The sequence below is a fragment of the Megalops cyprinoides genome, chromosome 20, assembly GCF_013368585.1.
Source record: "Megalops cyprinoides isolate fMegCyp1 chromosome 20, fMegCyp1.pri, whole genome shotgun sequence".
Classification (NCBI taxonomy): Eukaryota; Metazoa; Chordata; class Actinopteri; order Elopiformes; family Megalopidae; genus Megalops; species Megalops cyprinoides.
The window spans coordinates 26,225,797-26,238,585 of NC_050602.1; the positions used below are offsets into that span (position 1 = coordinate 26,225,797).

At 40.6% G+C, this 12,789-nt stretch overlaps 1 protein-coding gene across 1 annotated transcript; it reads right to left on the minus strand.

Annotated features, from left to right (window-relative positions):
• Positions 1-2,164: 2,164 nt before the first annotated feature.
• Positions 2,165-3,694, minus strand: LOC118795942 (transcription factor Sox-14). The gene has a single exon (XM_036554753.1). It carries the CDS (start codon positions 3,209-3,211, stop codon positions 2,504-2,506), a length of 708 nt encoding a protein of 235 aa, XP_036410646.1. The 5' UTR covers positions 3,212-3,694; the 3' UTR covers positions 2,165-2,503.
• Positions 3,695-12,789: the final 9,095 nt, after the last annotated feature.

The following is a 12,789-nucleotide window of genomic DNA, read 5'->3' on the forward strand; positions in this document are numbered from 1 at the left end:
GATGCACAATTTCTGATTTAATACTATTTAAAAATGAAATACGTTTTATGTATGGAGTAATGCAATATTATCCTTTTAATTGTATTGTGCAAGACAGCATATCGCCGCTTCCTGTGCTGTTTTGTTGTTGGAAGACTTTTTAGCTGTGCAAGACAAGACACCGCAGTAATGATTTTCCAGAACAAGAAAGGGGAGACCTTGCTGAACAGGTCCGACAAGTGCAGTCCCTCTGGGGCTACAGTCTATCAACGCGTGTAAATATCAAAGATACCAATAGGTTCATTTCAGTGTCATAAAGGATGAGAAACAATCCTCGCACACCTGAATGCGCTGGACAGGTTGTAGGGGAACGGCTGCCAAAAGCAAAGGTGATACATATTTCATGCGTAAGACAGGGACACATTCTTGGCAAAACAACCATCCCAGAAAAGATTATAAACGCATTTGAACTGACTGCCTTTTGTTGCTTTAAAGAAATAAGCGGGTTTAGTAAAGCGCGTTGTTGTTGTGGTGGTCGTGATTTACGATGTTGCAACACGATGTGGAGCAGGCATTTGCTGCGTTTTCTTCAAAGTGAACAGGAGCGACAGCGGATGACAGCCCGCGTTACATCAGTTGGGCCGCTGGGCCGGGAGAGTCATTCTACACACTGTCAAATTCCATTTAAATTGAAGGCTTCTTTGCGACTGTCCTGAACTCCCGCCGCACACTACAACATTTTAAAAGAAAGTGTCAAAAACAAATCATAATTGTCCAGCTTTGATTGGTTCCCTACTCACTTCGTCCCACAATTGTTTTTTTTTTTTTTCCTGTGCGGAGTGTTTTGTGATGCTAAACGGCGTGGCGAAGCTTTTCTACGCCACCCCCACTTTCCTAACGGATAGCCCCTCCCAGCTGTTTGGCCCGGTCTGAATTTCCATTCATGCGCGTATTGTTTGAGGGGCTCTGTATTCATTATCAGCTCCATTGTACATTAATTGTATTTTGCCGTTTTGTTCGGATATTACTCTCAAGAGCACTTGAGAAAGCGTTCGTGCAGGCAAAATGGATCACTAAGCTATTCATTCAATCCAGATGGACAACTGCTTTCTAATGAAAGATGGATTCCTATTAATGACCTTTGTTAATGGTTTTCCCAACTATTGCTAATTGTTTAGGGCAGCAAGCATATGTGTATACCTATATATATATTATATGTATTGCATATAAATGTTTACTAACAGGTACTTCTATGAAATTTTAAAGTTATCTACATCACAGTGTGAAACTGTATCAATCCACAATGTTTACTTGGAATTTACGTAAAGAGAACTAATTCACGTGTTGATTTGAAAGTTTCGCATATGCTTCGGAACACCACGTACAGCAAAATACGGCGTCAGAAAAGATAAAATGACATGACACCTCGTACTCTGTCCTGTTTTTAGCAAGAATGAGGATATAATTGAGCCTACAAGCACGTAATGATTCAGTAATAATAATGACAATAAATACGCATCCCATTCTGTCATTGTGAGCAACAGGGTAAGCCTTTCTGAATGCGAAAATGATCCACTGCAGTACCTGCAAATTCTCTTAAATTAAATTCAGTCAGTCGTCACCATATTGGAATTAATAACGCGCGAAAGCGGGAATTGTGCATTTAAGGGGAATGGAGACTTCCAGTATAATAACTTCTATATATTTTTGACGACAGATTGTCTTTATTCAAAACGTCTGCGCTCGCCAAATAAACAAAAAACGAGGTAACGTCAATCTGGATACATTTTCCTCTCCATCACATACTTAAACAGGCTTTAGTCCATTTTTGATAAAAAACACAACATTAATTGCCTGACTTCAGACTTGAAGTGCTTTGCAGATATAAACGAATGTATGACATATAGCACTTAACCACACTGGGAAATGTAAAAATAAAATAAAGCATAGCAATAAAATAGTAAATAGTTTATCTAAATTAGAATGAACAAACAATCCAATTGCACGTGCCTATTTAATAAATAGAAACACATATCCCCTGTGTTTACTTTTTTTCCAGATTTGCACTCTTATCTTTTAAACTTCTGAGTGTCAAGAAATTGATCTTACAGCAATAAAAGTTCTTAATTGTGCAAATAAAATTGTTTTGAAAAAAAGATCATTTTCAAATTCACCTATGAGTCATTGAAACAAAAAACAGTTATTATAATAGCATCAAAATGTACATAATAAATAAACTTAAAGGCCGCCTTTTATTACGGTAGCCATCGATAAACGTTTACCATTTACAATTCTTACAGTTCACATGGCACCTGCCGTTGCTATTCCAAGTTCCGTGTTGTTGTCGGTCTTTGTACTTTGTACTTAGAAGCGTCCAGTTTGCAGTCGTAAATAGTTTATGTTCATTCTTCCTTTATAAGAGTCTGCTTCAGTTAAGCGGTGTTCACTCCTTTTTGCCACCCTGTCCGTGTGCTCATGCGTTGCTGTATTCAAGTTTTAAAAATTTTGCTCTGTCTGTTTTGCATTATATAGCTGCGGCATGTGTTGAAGAGTAGGGATCTATTCCAGACTTGGTCATACCTGGGAAAAGTATGTAGGCAACTGGGGGCTGTAAACTCGACGTTGACCAGGCGGTGCAGTTACAGGGCACGACGTACCCGGGGTTTGTGGGTGAGGGGTGCGTGTGAGTGTGCTGGCTCGGACAGCTCAAGCTGCCGAATGCTCCGTTCTGGTATCCCAAAGAAGAAGCGTAGGGCAAAGTGCCGGTAGTCAGCGCGTGTGGCATCTCAGTCATCTTCTGAATTGCACTTGAGCTGAACTGGCTCGGGTCGAGGAAAGAATACGGTGCAGATGTAGGTGGCAGGAACGCCCTGGCTTTTTCCGAAGAGGCCAAGAGAGAGTCCGCGGAAAATCCTTTCAAATGATCCGTGTCCCCGAGGTAGGGCAGGGGAAAGACGTACCTGTCTTTTTTGAGTAAGTTCTTAGGCTTTCGTCTGGGTCTGTACTTGTAATCTGGGTGCTCTTTCATGTGTTGCGCTCTCAGTCTTTTTGCCTCGTCGATGTAAGGTCGTTTTTCGGTTTCTGAGAGCAGCTTCCACTCCGCGCCAAGTCTTTTGCTGATTTCCGAATTGTGCATTTTGGGATTCTCCTGTGCCATTTTTCTCCGTTGGCCTCGAGACCAAACCATGAACGCATTCATGGGTCTCTTGATGTGATCTATAGGTTTGGACATTTTAAGAGCGCAAGTTCACTTCTCCTTTGCAGTAAACTTCTTAAACCAACCAGGAAATATATATTCACCTCTCTTGTTGACAGAAACGGTTCATACCACGTCTCGCCTCCTTGAGAACGGTAGAATTAATAGGTAAATAAAAATCCAGTTGCTGAACTGTCGCTTGAAAAAATAAATGCTAAACCGAAATATCTTCTTTCAAAAACATGTAACTGGCTTCCGCGGAGAATCGCCCCATGCGCTAGATCCACCAGGGTGATGCTCGTTCCGATGGCTATTAGCCTGTGTGTGTTCGCGTGTGTTTTTTTCTTGGAGGTGTCTCGTCTCGCGAAGCACCTGGCTTGAAAATGAGGAAAAGCTGGTGAATGAGAGCCAAAAGCGGCGAAGTTCAAAGGCTGGGCTGGTTTGGACGGCACGCAATCTGACATAATCGCAGGGCGTTCACTCACCAACCTGCGCGCCCAATCAGCTCGGAGAGAGCGACATAATACCTTCACAAAATATGTATATTACTATTCAAACAAAGAATGGGAGGAAAAAGCGTGTGACTCGTTTCCCTCCCCGAATGCATTTTCTCAAAACGCTACAAACATGGACCTTCCACCTCCTTGCAATGAAGCTATGCTCTCGGCTGGGCACATCCAAATGACATTTTAATGAGAGGAGTGTTCGGAAAATGCACTGAACACATCAAGAACAGTTAAAATGCATCGATAAATAATAATTTCATTTGGGATAAAATATAAAACGCAGATTATGTTGTAAAGACATACATATTATTTTATCATATTAAACTGTAAAGTAGGGGGGACCATTTTTTAGAGATAAAGGGAAGCTCATTTTTAAAGCACTGCTTATAGAGATTTAGTGGCGTTTTAATATTTTCATCATTTGTCCTTTCGTTCATTAATAAAGCAGCCGCAGACGAATCGGCAAAATAATTGCATTGTAAATATTTTTTTCCGATGCAGGAAATCAACTAGGAAGCTCATTTAATAAATAATGACCTGTCTAATATGACAATGCCCTGCAGGAAAACATGTATTAAATGAGAACAATTGTCCGGAAGTCCCCTGAGTCTTGGTAGGTTAAATCTAGCATTCGTGCACCTGTTTTGCAACGCTAATCTTAGCAGAGCGCCCTCGTGTAGAACATGCTCATGGACTGATTTTGAATTGGGTCTCGAAGCACCCATTGATGTTGACTCTAAGACATGAACTTACCATATTGAAAACGATGCAAAACGATGGCTGGCGTATGAAAACATTATCACTGATAAGGTCTGTAAAAAAAAAAAAAAAAAAAAAAAAAAACTAAAGGAGCCATTAGATTTATTGTCTTTCCCCATTTCTTTTTAAATTTGTTATGCAGATTTAGTCATCATTTATTCATGGAAATCTAATAGCATTAATATGGTGCTGTTCGTAGGCATTTGGGTTCTCTCCTCACTTTGTATCATGATCGGATTACTCTCGCGTGAAAACACCAACACACGGTTTTAAACGTACTGTTCTCATTTTAAAGTTAAATCTGGCTTTACGTGGTGTTTCCATATTTTGTCTTATAAATGCTCACAGAAGGCGTTGAAATGCTTGCATTAAGCGCACACTATCTAAAGCACCAGTGAGAGTTTGAACATGCAAATTGTTTAAACAGATCGGTGATTTAATAACCCGGAGGCAAACGAAGCAGATATATGCCACGCTCAGTTGTGATTATTAAGTGAAATGTGTGAGTGATCCCTGATAGAACGATTCGCACTCTCCGCTGGCACATGAATGTGGGTATCGTTTTTCCCCCTTTTTTGAAGGCCCCACTTATACATACCTTATTATGAACACAGCTAAGCTCAGAGTAAACGCATTGGCGGCGAGATTCATGTTGTGATCTCCATGTAGCTTTAATGATTTGTTCAAATATATAGTCAGTTTTGGCCTGAAATACTGTGTATGCTGTGAAATGTATATTTTGATATTTAGAATAAGAAGTTTGAAGAAGAAATACGTTCTTTAAAATATTGAACATGTATTTCTATTTTTATTTTTCAAATACACGTTACCATATGCGTTAATTTGATTTCCTTCCTATATATATAATTGGAGATACAATTTCAAATGAATTTATTTTCTTATACATTACATGACAGAACACGTGGCAGTCTTCAGAAGCCGAATTTAGTTTATTCTTTCATTTCATTACGGTTTCGTTTCTAAAAACCCATCTCCCTTGCGTTTTGAAAGCAATGCAGCTTGAAATTCCTAGAAGATCAAAGCGTCGTTAAAACGAAAATATAAATTACAACGGGAATTAAAACAAATTATCAGGCCACATCACGTTCCCCCGGCCGCCGTCTGTATTAACATGAAAATAGACTCTACGCAAAATTAAAAGATTGTACAATCAGTCATATTAAGAAGTGATCTTCAATAAACGAGACAAACACGGGGATAAGGGACAGCAGGATTAAAATTACGCATAAAATCGGAATAAAGTTTGACATACAAGGTGCCTATCCTGTATGTTCAGAGTGAAGAAAGGGGAAATCTTAATCCCTCTGGTACACGAGTACAAATAATTCAAAGGCTTAATACTACAAAATATAGTACTTTAGTTCCTCCAGTCGGACATGGTTACCCCCTGTATATCTCACCCCAGATGTTAGCTTTTTAAAAGCCAGTAACGAGCAGTGCGCGTTACGCACATTGGGTTCCATTCACAAATACAGTCAAGTTTAACTTCCCGAATTCTTTAATTAAAGGATTGCTTTTTCAGTCCTTAATCATTTAGCCCATATGATGTCTTGACGGAGCAATTCATCCTACTTTGCAATGTGCCAGGTGAACAAAAAAAAAGAGCAAAGGCAAAAGATCATTTGAGGAAAAAATTTAAATCATCCGTGTGCCGCACCTCTCCACTTGAGTTCATAAATGAACAAACAGCGCAGACTCAGATGATTCCAGCCCGTGTCCTCAAGACCGGCATCGGTGATTACCGCTGCAGTGCAAGGTACTGCATGCATTTTGACGTGTAATGTGCATGCCTGCCTTCCAATCCCTTCCAGCGTTCACTTACAGCATTAAAGCCCGACTGAAGGCGCCGATATTGGGCTCAAGGTACTCCAATAGACCGTAACGGGTACAAGCAACAGCACAGGAGCACCGGCAAGAGTACAGAGGTACTTTAAATCGATGAAAGCTGGCGAGACGACGGATGAAGTAATTGGTATTAAAAAGCTAAATTACAGCTGCAGGGCATCGTTGGTTTCCATTAATGTGTTTACTTTAACCACTCACGCGAAATGCAAAGCGAGTTGAGGCAACTTTGTGCAAACATGTTACAAAACGCATACCAACATTCACTGGCGCTTTCACGAGTTGAGTACATGACCGCATCTTCGACGGTAGGTTCCTGTATGAATGTTTTGGTAAAAAAAAAATAAGATGCGTTTATGGTCTATGTAACTAAAGGTTTCTTTGCGGATTTTTTACTTGACAAAACAGACACATGGGTATCTTGCTGTCATTGTCACGTTTCTTACTCAGAACCACTAAAACAAACAATAATGTCAAACTCCCAAGAGAGAAAACGGAAGAGTCCTCACATTTAACGCAAGATACACATTATTTCGGCCTGAATAAGTATGTTACTTTTTTCTGTAACAAATTACCACAAAATGCGGTAAATATTACTGAATCTTTGAGAATACCACATATAAGGAACAGCGTAAGAACACCCAGGACTGTTAAATGGACAGTCGCTTGTTAATATTTTGCCATTGACAGTGTTCTGCTGTAAATACAGTCGATTTCCAAACTGCACTGGATTTATGAAGGTCAGTTCTAATGAATGTTCAACTATGCCAACAATAATACGGTATCGATTTATGAAAAGTTAAGTGCGTTTATTGAATCTGAAATCAACTAATGCTCCGCCTAAGATTCGACCAGTGTCTCAATTTCTGAAATTGTTTTTTTGAGACGTGTATATTTAAAACCCAAATTTCCCACAGAAATTAAACATTGCAGCGGTACCTGGTTGAGTCAATCAGGATATTAAATATTTCGTAAGAAGTTTACAACAAATGTGCACCCAGTTTCAGTAAGTGGGTAAAAATCTCCAAAGTAACGTTTTCGAGTTAATTTATTCATCGCTATTGCCTGTTGCGGTCCATGAAAAGAATGATTTGTAATGTCAAGGAAAATGAGGTATACAAAAAAAAAACAGTGCGTCATAGAATAATCTGATATTGCCCGGTATGTTAGAGGACAATGCTTACATACTAGGCAACTGGTCACCACTGGTATGGTATGAATGATATTTTATGAGGAAAATACAATGAGGGGATTAGTACATTATAATACTAACAAACACATAATTTATTATTGGGATTTTCTCTGGATTTTCTTCTCATATGAATGGTTCACATACAATGACAACTGTATTATTGCTGTGGATATATTATAATTTAGAAAACAAAATGGCAGTAACTGTATGTTGAGAGCGAATAGGGGTTTACAGTCATGCAAAGTTGTTTTCTTTTCAAAAGTTAAAAAATACAAATTACATGGTAAATGCATTTGTTATAATTGAACTCGGTGTTTGTGTTCACATCGGAGTAGCACCACAGAGCTGCTCTCTGGTAATTACTGCCAATGGGATATGAGGCCAATTATCAATGAAGATCAATTGAGAGAGACTAGACTGTAGCTGTCCGCGGTGCTGAAGCAATATTGCTGCTAACTTTCAAGTCATCTCCCACATATTAAAAATATTTTATGGGGATCTTTCTGTATTGTCTTAGTTCATTCTCACTTCATGCAACTGACTGAAACTATTCTTATTAGAGGACACTGTATTGTAAGTAAATTAGCACCTAAACAGCATAATGGTTTAATCATCACTTCTTCCGTCCATTCATTTTCATCTATACATAATACATATGTATGCATTTTTTCATCACTGTAATTTTAGGAACGAGACATGTTTTGATCACTCCAGATAAGTGTGTTGTTGTGACCCAGTGGCTCTGAATGTGACCGCGTTGCAACATTCGGATGATGGGGCCAATGTAAACTGCAATAAATGTGCACTGATCACTGATGCCTTTTTTGTATTCATCTGAGCACAGCATTGCCAGCTGCAATATAAGGAGCAGGATGAGAGACAGACCCTTTGCTTTTTAATTCAGAGCCGTCTTTAAGCAGCCAGGCCCTGCTACTTGACTGCTACTCCTTCCTGGCCTGACTCTGGAGAGACGGGCCAGAGCCACATCACAGCTGTGAGGGTGGCACGGGCTGCAGGTTAGAGGTTCGGGTCTCAGGTGAAATTCTGCTGCTACACCTATAAGTAAGCATCTTAAACTGTATTGCTGAGATTAAAAAAAAAAAAAAACTGAATTTCTAGAATGCGTCTACAGTAGAATGCAAGCGTGTTTGCAGCATCGGGCTGTTGGGCAGACTGTTAGCATTAGCATGCGAAGGGAAGCCACGCCACCCGCGAGCAGAAGTGTGTGAGGCCGTGGTGCTGAGGGGGCTATCAGCTGATTCGGATGCTCTGAAAGCCGGCTGGAGAGGTAGGTGTAACTCACCGTTCAGTGACGGCAGGCTGGGTAGCTACACTGCAGGGTTCTGTCCCCCCCCCCCAACTCCCCACCACCACCATTGCCCCCTCCCCACCCAACACCCCCCTACTCCACTCACAGATTTGCATAATTTCACATATTCAAATTCTTAATGTTTGTTCTGGCTGGAGCTTTTGGTTCATTTACCGCTGTGGAAATTGATTTTAGTCAGCTGTCACAGCGGCGGGCTCTTGAACTTCTGGGGGGAAAAAAAATATATTTACAAAACTGCTGTTGGAGAAATTTCATTAACCTACGAGTCACATAAGGCTGTAGGACAGACCAAGTGATGAGCATAATACATTCTCAGAAGTGGCAGGAGACGTGCTGGAACTCTACTGCGAGTCTAGGAAGCAGCACAGACAGGAGAAACTGTCCATCTTTGGCTTGTCAGCTATCGATTATTGTTACACATTCCTGAGTATTAATCTATAACAACCCCCACAGTAATCATCCTAGCAACAGGGACCTCCTAGGAAATATGGCCGACAGAGGGAGATACAATAAAACTAACAATAAACATGGTGAAATAATTTTACAATAATATTTACTTCGGAAATTTTAAAAAACCCCTTGTGACATGTGTACCTTATGTAGTCAAATATGTAAATGAAAAAAGGTGGACAAGCTGATAAAACAAAATAAAACGGAAAAGAATCGAAAATTAAAAGAGGCACAACACATCCATTTATAATGAACCGCTGGGGCAATACATGAGAGACCAGCCGGCATGCATCACACAATTATACAACACAATTAGGATTAGAGGGGCACAGGCACAGATAAGGGGAGATAGGGGTAAATTATCACAAAAAAGAGAAAGTGTGACCCTCCCTTGACCTTCATTAACAGAGGCAAAGCACAAGCAGTGTTGGTGATGCTTGCAGGAGAGTCTCTGCCGCTACAGAGGAAGCGGTGGGGTGCTTTCATGGCTGGTGTCAAGCACTGAAATGCAGCATTTCCGAGCGTACGACTCGTGTGAAAATAATCTTCACAACAGGACCGGCATTATTAATCAACCACTGTAATATGTTTAGTTGACTGAGGCAAGGGAAGCAGGAATGCTGTCAGGCACATAAATATCTCAGAAAGTACTGTGCCCCTCACTGATGCACTGCCACTGGGAGAGGTCCTAAATATCATAGTTTGACAGGATAATTGTAAATCAGTCTGTTTACTTACTATGCACTCATTGTGTCAATTGTTCTTGCTCTTAATTTTTTTTTCCAAGACTCATCTTTACAAATGAATCTCCACTCATGTCCTCTCACCTTCCACAACAACCTATTCAGTCATAACGCCTTAGAAAAAAAGCTTCTTGAATATGTCACTGCTGCTCAATCAATCCATGAGAACAGGGCATTTTCTTGAAACTCAATATTTGATCAAACCCTTCCTGTCAGCTTTTGGAATTACATGCAGTGTAAACACACAAAAATTAATTGTCCACAACACCTAAATATAGGTGTTATGATGTTAGAAGTGATAATGATGATGATCACCAGTTTTACTTTTTCGGCAGTAATTCCAATGAAGGCCTTTGTGAACAAGACAGAAAAATATTTAAATCATAATTGTGATCCAACAATATTTCACAACTGTTGACCTGAATGACACACTCCATCCTAGAAGAAGTAGTTACGAAGTTTAAACTGCACTAGTTCAGACATGGACATACTTTCTGCTACATAGCCCACAATAGCAATAGAGGAGCTCACAGATCAGTGAAAGTGCCTGCCATCTGTATAATGTTTAATAAATAAAAACAATGTTTCAACCCTAGAGGCTGTAGTCTGGTCTCTATTTTACACAGAGGATCCTGGGTATAAAGGATAGGTAATGAGTTATTAAATGCAACAAAAATGCAGAACAATCAATATCTGCTGGCCATGTTGTGGAACACCATGCCTTGAAGAAGTTTCATCTCTGACCTGGAACATGAGGACCATTCCCACACCTCTTTTGCTCCTTAATCTGATTTTGACGGGGTGCTGCTCTCTGTACTGGACCTCATTATCAGTGGACTGGGTCACTGGAGGACCCTCCCCTGTCACCCAAACTAGCTGCATTTCCCCAGATGGGCCAGACTGTGGCATGCCAAGGCTTGATCTTCCTCTATCTTTATTGGTTCTCATATGGCTACAGCTGGTGCTACATGGTCCCTAAGCCTTGGTTGTTGTCCTCATCTTTCAGCAGACCAATGAGGATAAGAGTGGGGTAGTACCAAAGGGTGGGGCTATCAGGGCCGTGTTGTTTCAGGTGTTTTAGCCCAGGTATTTTAATTTTGTTGCCATTGCCGTATTTTTGCACACCATCTTTCTAGATGGTGTATTTTGCTGGTTTTAAATTAAACAAGTTATTCTAGTTGTGGACTGACCATGGAATCCCAAGGATTCTGCTGTCCCCGGTCTTTTGCTTGGAGCCTCGGTGAGATGTTGCCTGGTCCTGCGAAAAAAGAGGCTGGTATATAGTAGTGTTCCCCAGCAGCATTCTGCGTAGATCCAGGAAACAGCCTCTGTGTTTTTTTACACGTCACGTTTACACAGCTTTTCACAAGGAGACGGGAGTCAAAGTGATCCAGTGGCTTATGTAATAAGCTGAATGATGTGATTAAATGCACAGATGGCAGGAGAAGCGGGAGACCTCCGTGCTCTGAGGGTGAGGTGTGAGGGAACAGTAGCCCAGTAACACCACAGGGCATCACCTGAACTGCTTCTCTACAGAGTGGCAGCTCAAAGGAAGGGGCTATGAGGCGTCCATTGGAACAGTGTTAAGAGGCGTTCTTCTCCATAGGTTCCTTATTCAGTGATGAAATGCTAGTTCTCTGCACTTTGCTCTCACTTCTTTACAGACAGTACTTGCACATTGACCATGTGGTGTTGCTGTTCCCTGCCCTTCTCCTAACAAGGGAGTGGAGACAATGATGATGTCAGAGGAAAAAGAGATGACATCATAGTATACTATTAGTGTTCATCAGCTGTAGTGAAAATATGCAGCCCACTGCTTTCAGTCAAGGTGTAAGCTTGCTCACATCTCTGTATGGGGTAGGTTTAGGGTTGGGGTCAGCCTCATAAATGAGAATGTGTGTGTGTGTGTGTGTGTGTGTGTGTGTTCAGCATGTTCATATTAATCAGAGTGTAGTTATACATACTGTCTATTTTCAGTTGAATTTAGAAATGCACAGTGCAGCATCCTCTTTGTCCTGACTGACTGCACAACCACAAACTTCATTGTATCAAGATTTTGATTCCTTTTACAAAATATTTATTCAGCGTAAGACAAAAGTTGAATGGGCCGCGTGATTAGAACTGAAGAGGGTTTGGCAAATGTTTAGAGATGCTCTGCAGAAGCTTTTGGGGCTCAGCTTCACAGACCATTAGAAATCAATGCACTGCCTTTCTCTCTTTTGAATTTCGGGGGCTATTGTAGGTCGCCTCACAAAAGATTTTTTATCAGAGGCCCTCAATACAATCCCCCCACCCCCCCACCCCTTTGCCTCCCTCCTCTACACTCTGGCCACCACCTCTTTCTTCTTTTCCACTCTTTTCTCATTCATTACTGCACTGTGTGGAAATAGGCCGGGCAACAATTAATTTCAGAGTGAATTCATACAGGATCTATTACTCCTCTCTGCCTCTTTTGCTCTAATGGAAATCTGTTTCACTTCTCTTTTGTGTCCAATATAATTTAATGCCCATTTTATTAATGGCCTGAAATAATTACGGAAGCCTTTTGTGATTCTTGAGTATGTTTCATTTAATTGTGCAATAAATGTCTAATCGGGGCTCCCATCTGAAGCTATTATAGCTTTAAAATGAACAATTATGCCACAAATGTCTTGGTGAATGCGCTGGGGTCTATAGAAATCGCAGCTGATAACAAGACGCATATAATTCATTCATGAGAAATATTTCTGAGAAAAAGACAGAGGGAGGGCGAGAAGAAGAGGAAGGGAAAA

Coding starts and splice junctions, on each gene's coding strand:
- LOC118795942 (XM_036554753.1), bottom strand. CDS start 3,211: ATGTCCAAACCTATAGATCACATCAAGAGACCCATGAATGCGTTCATG.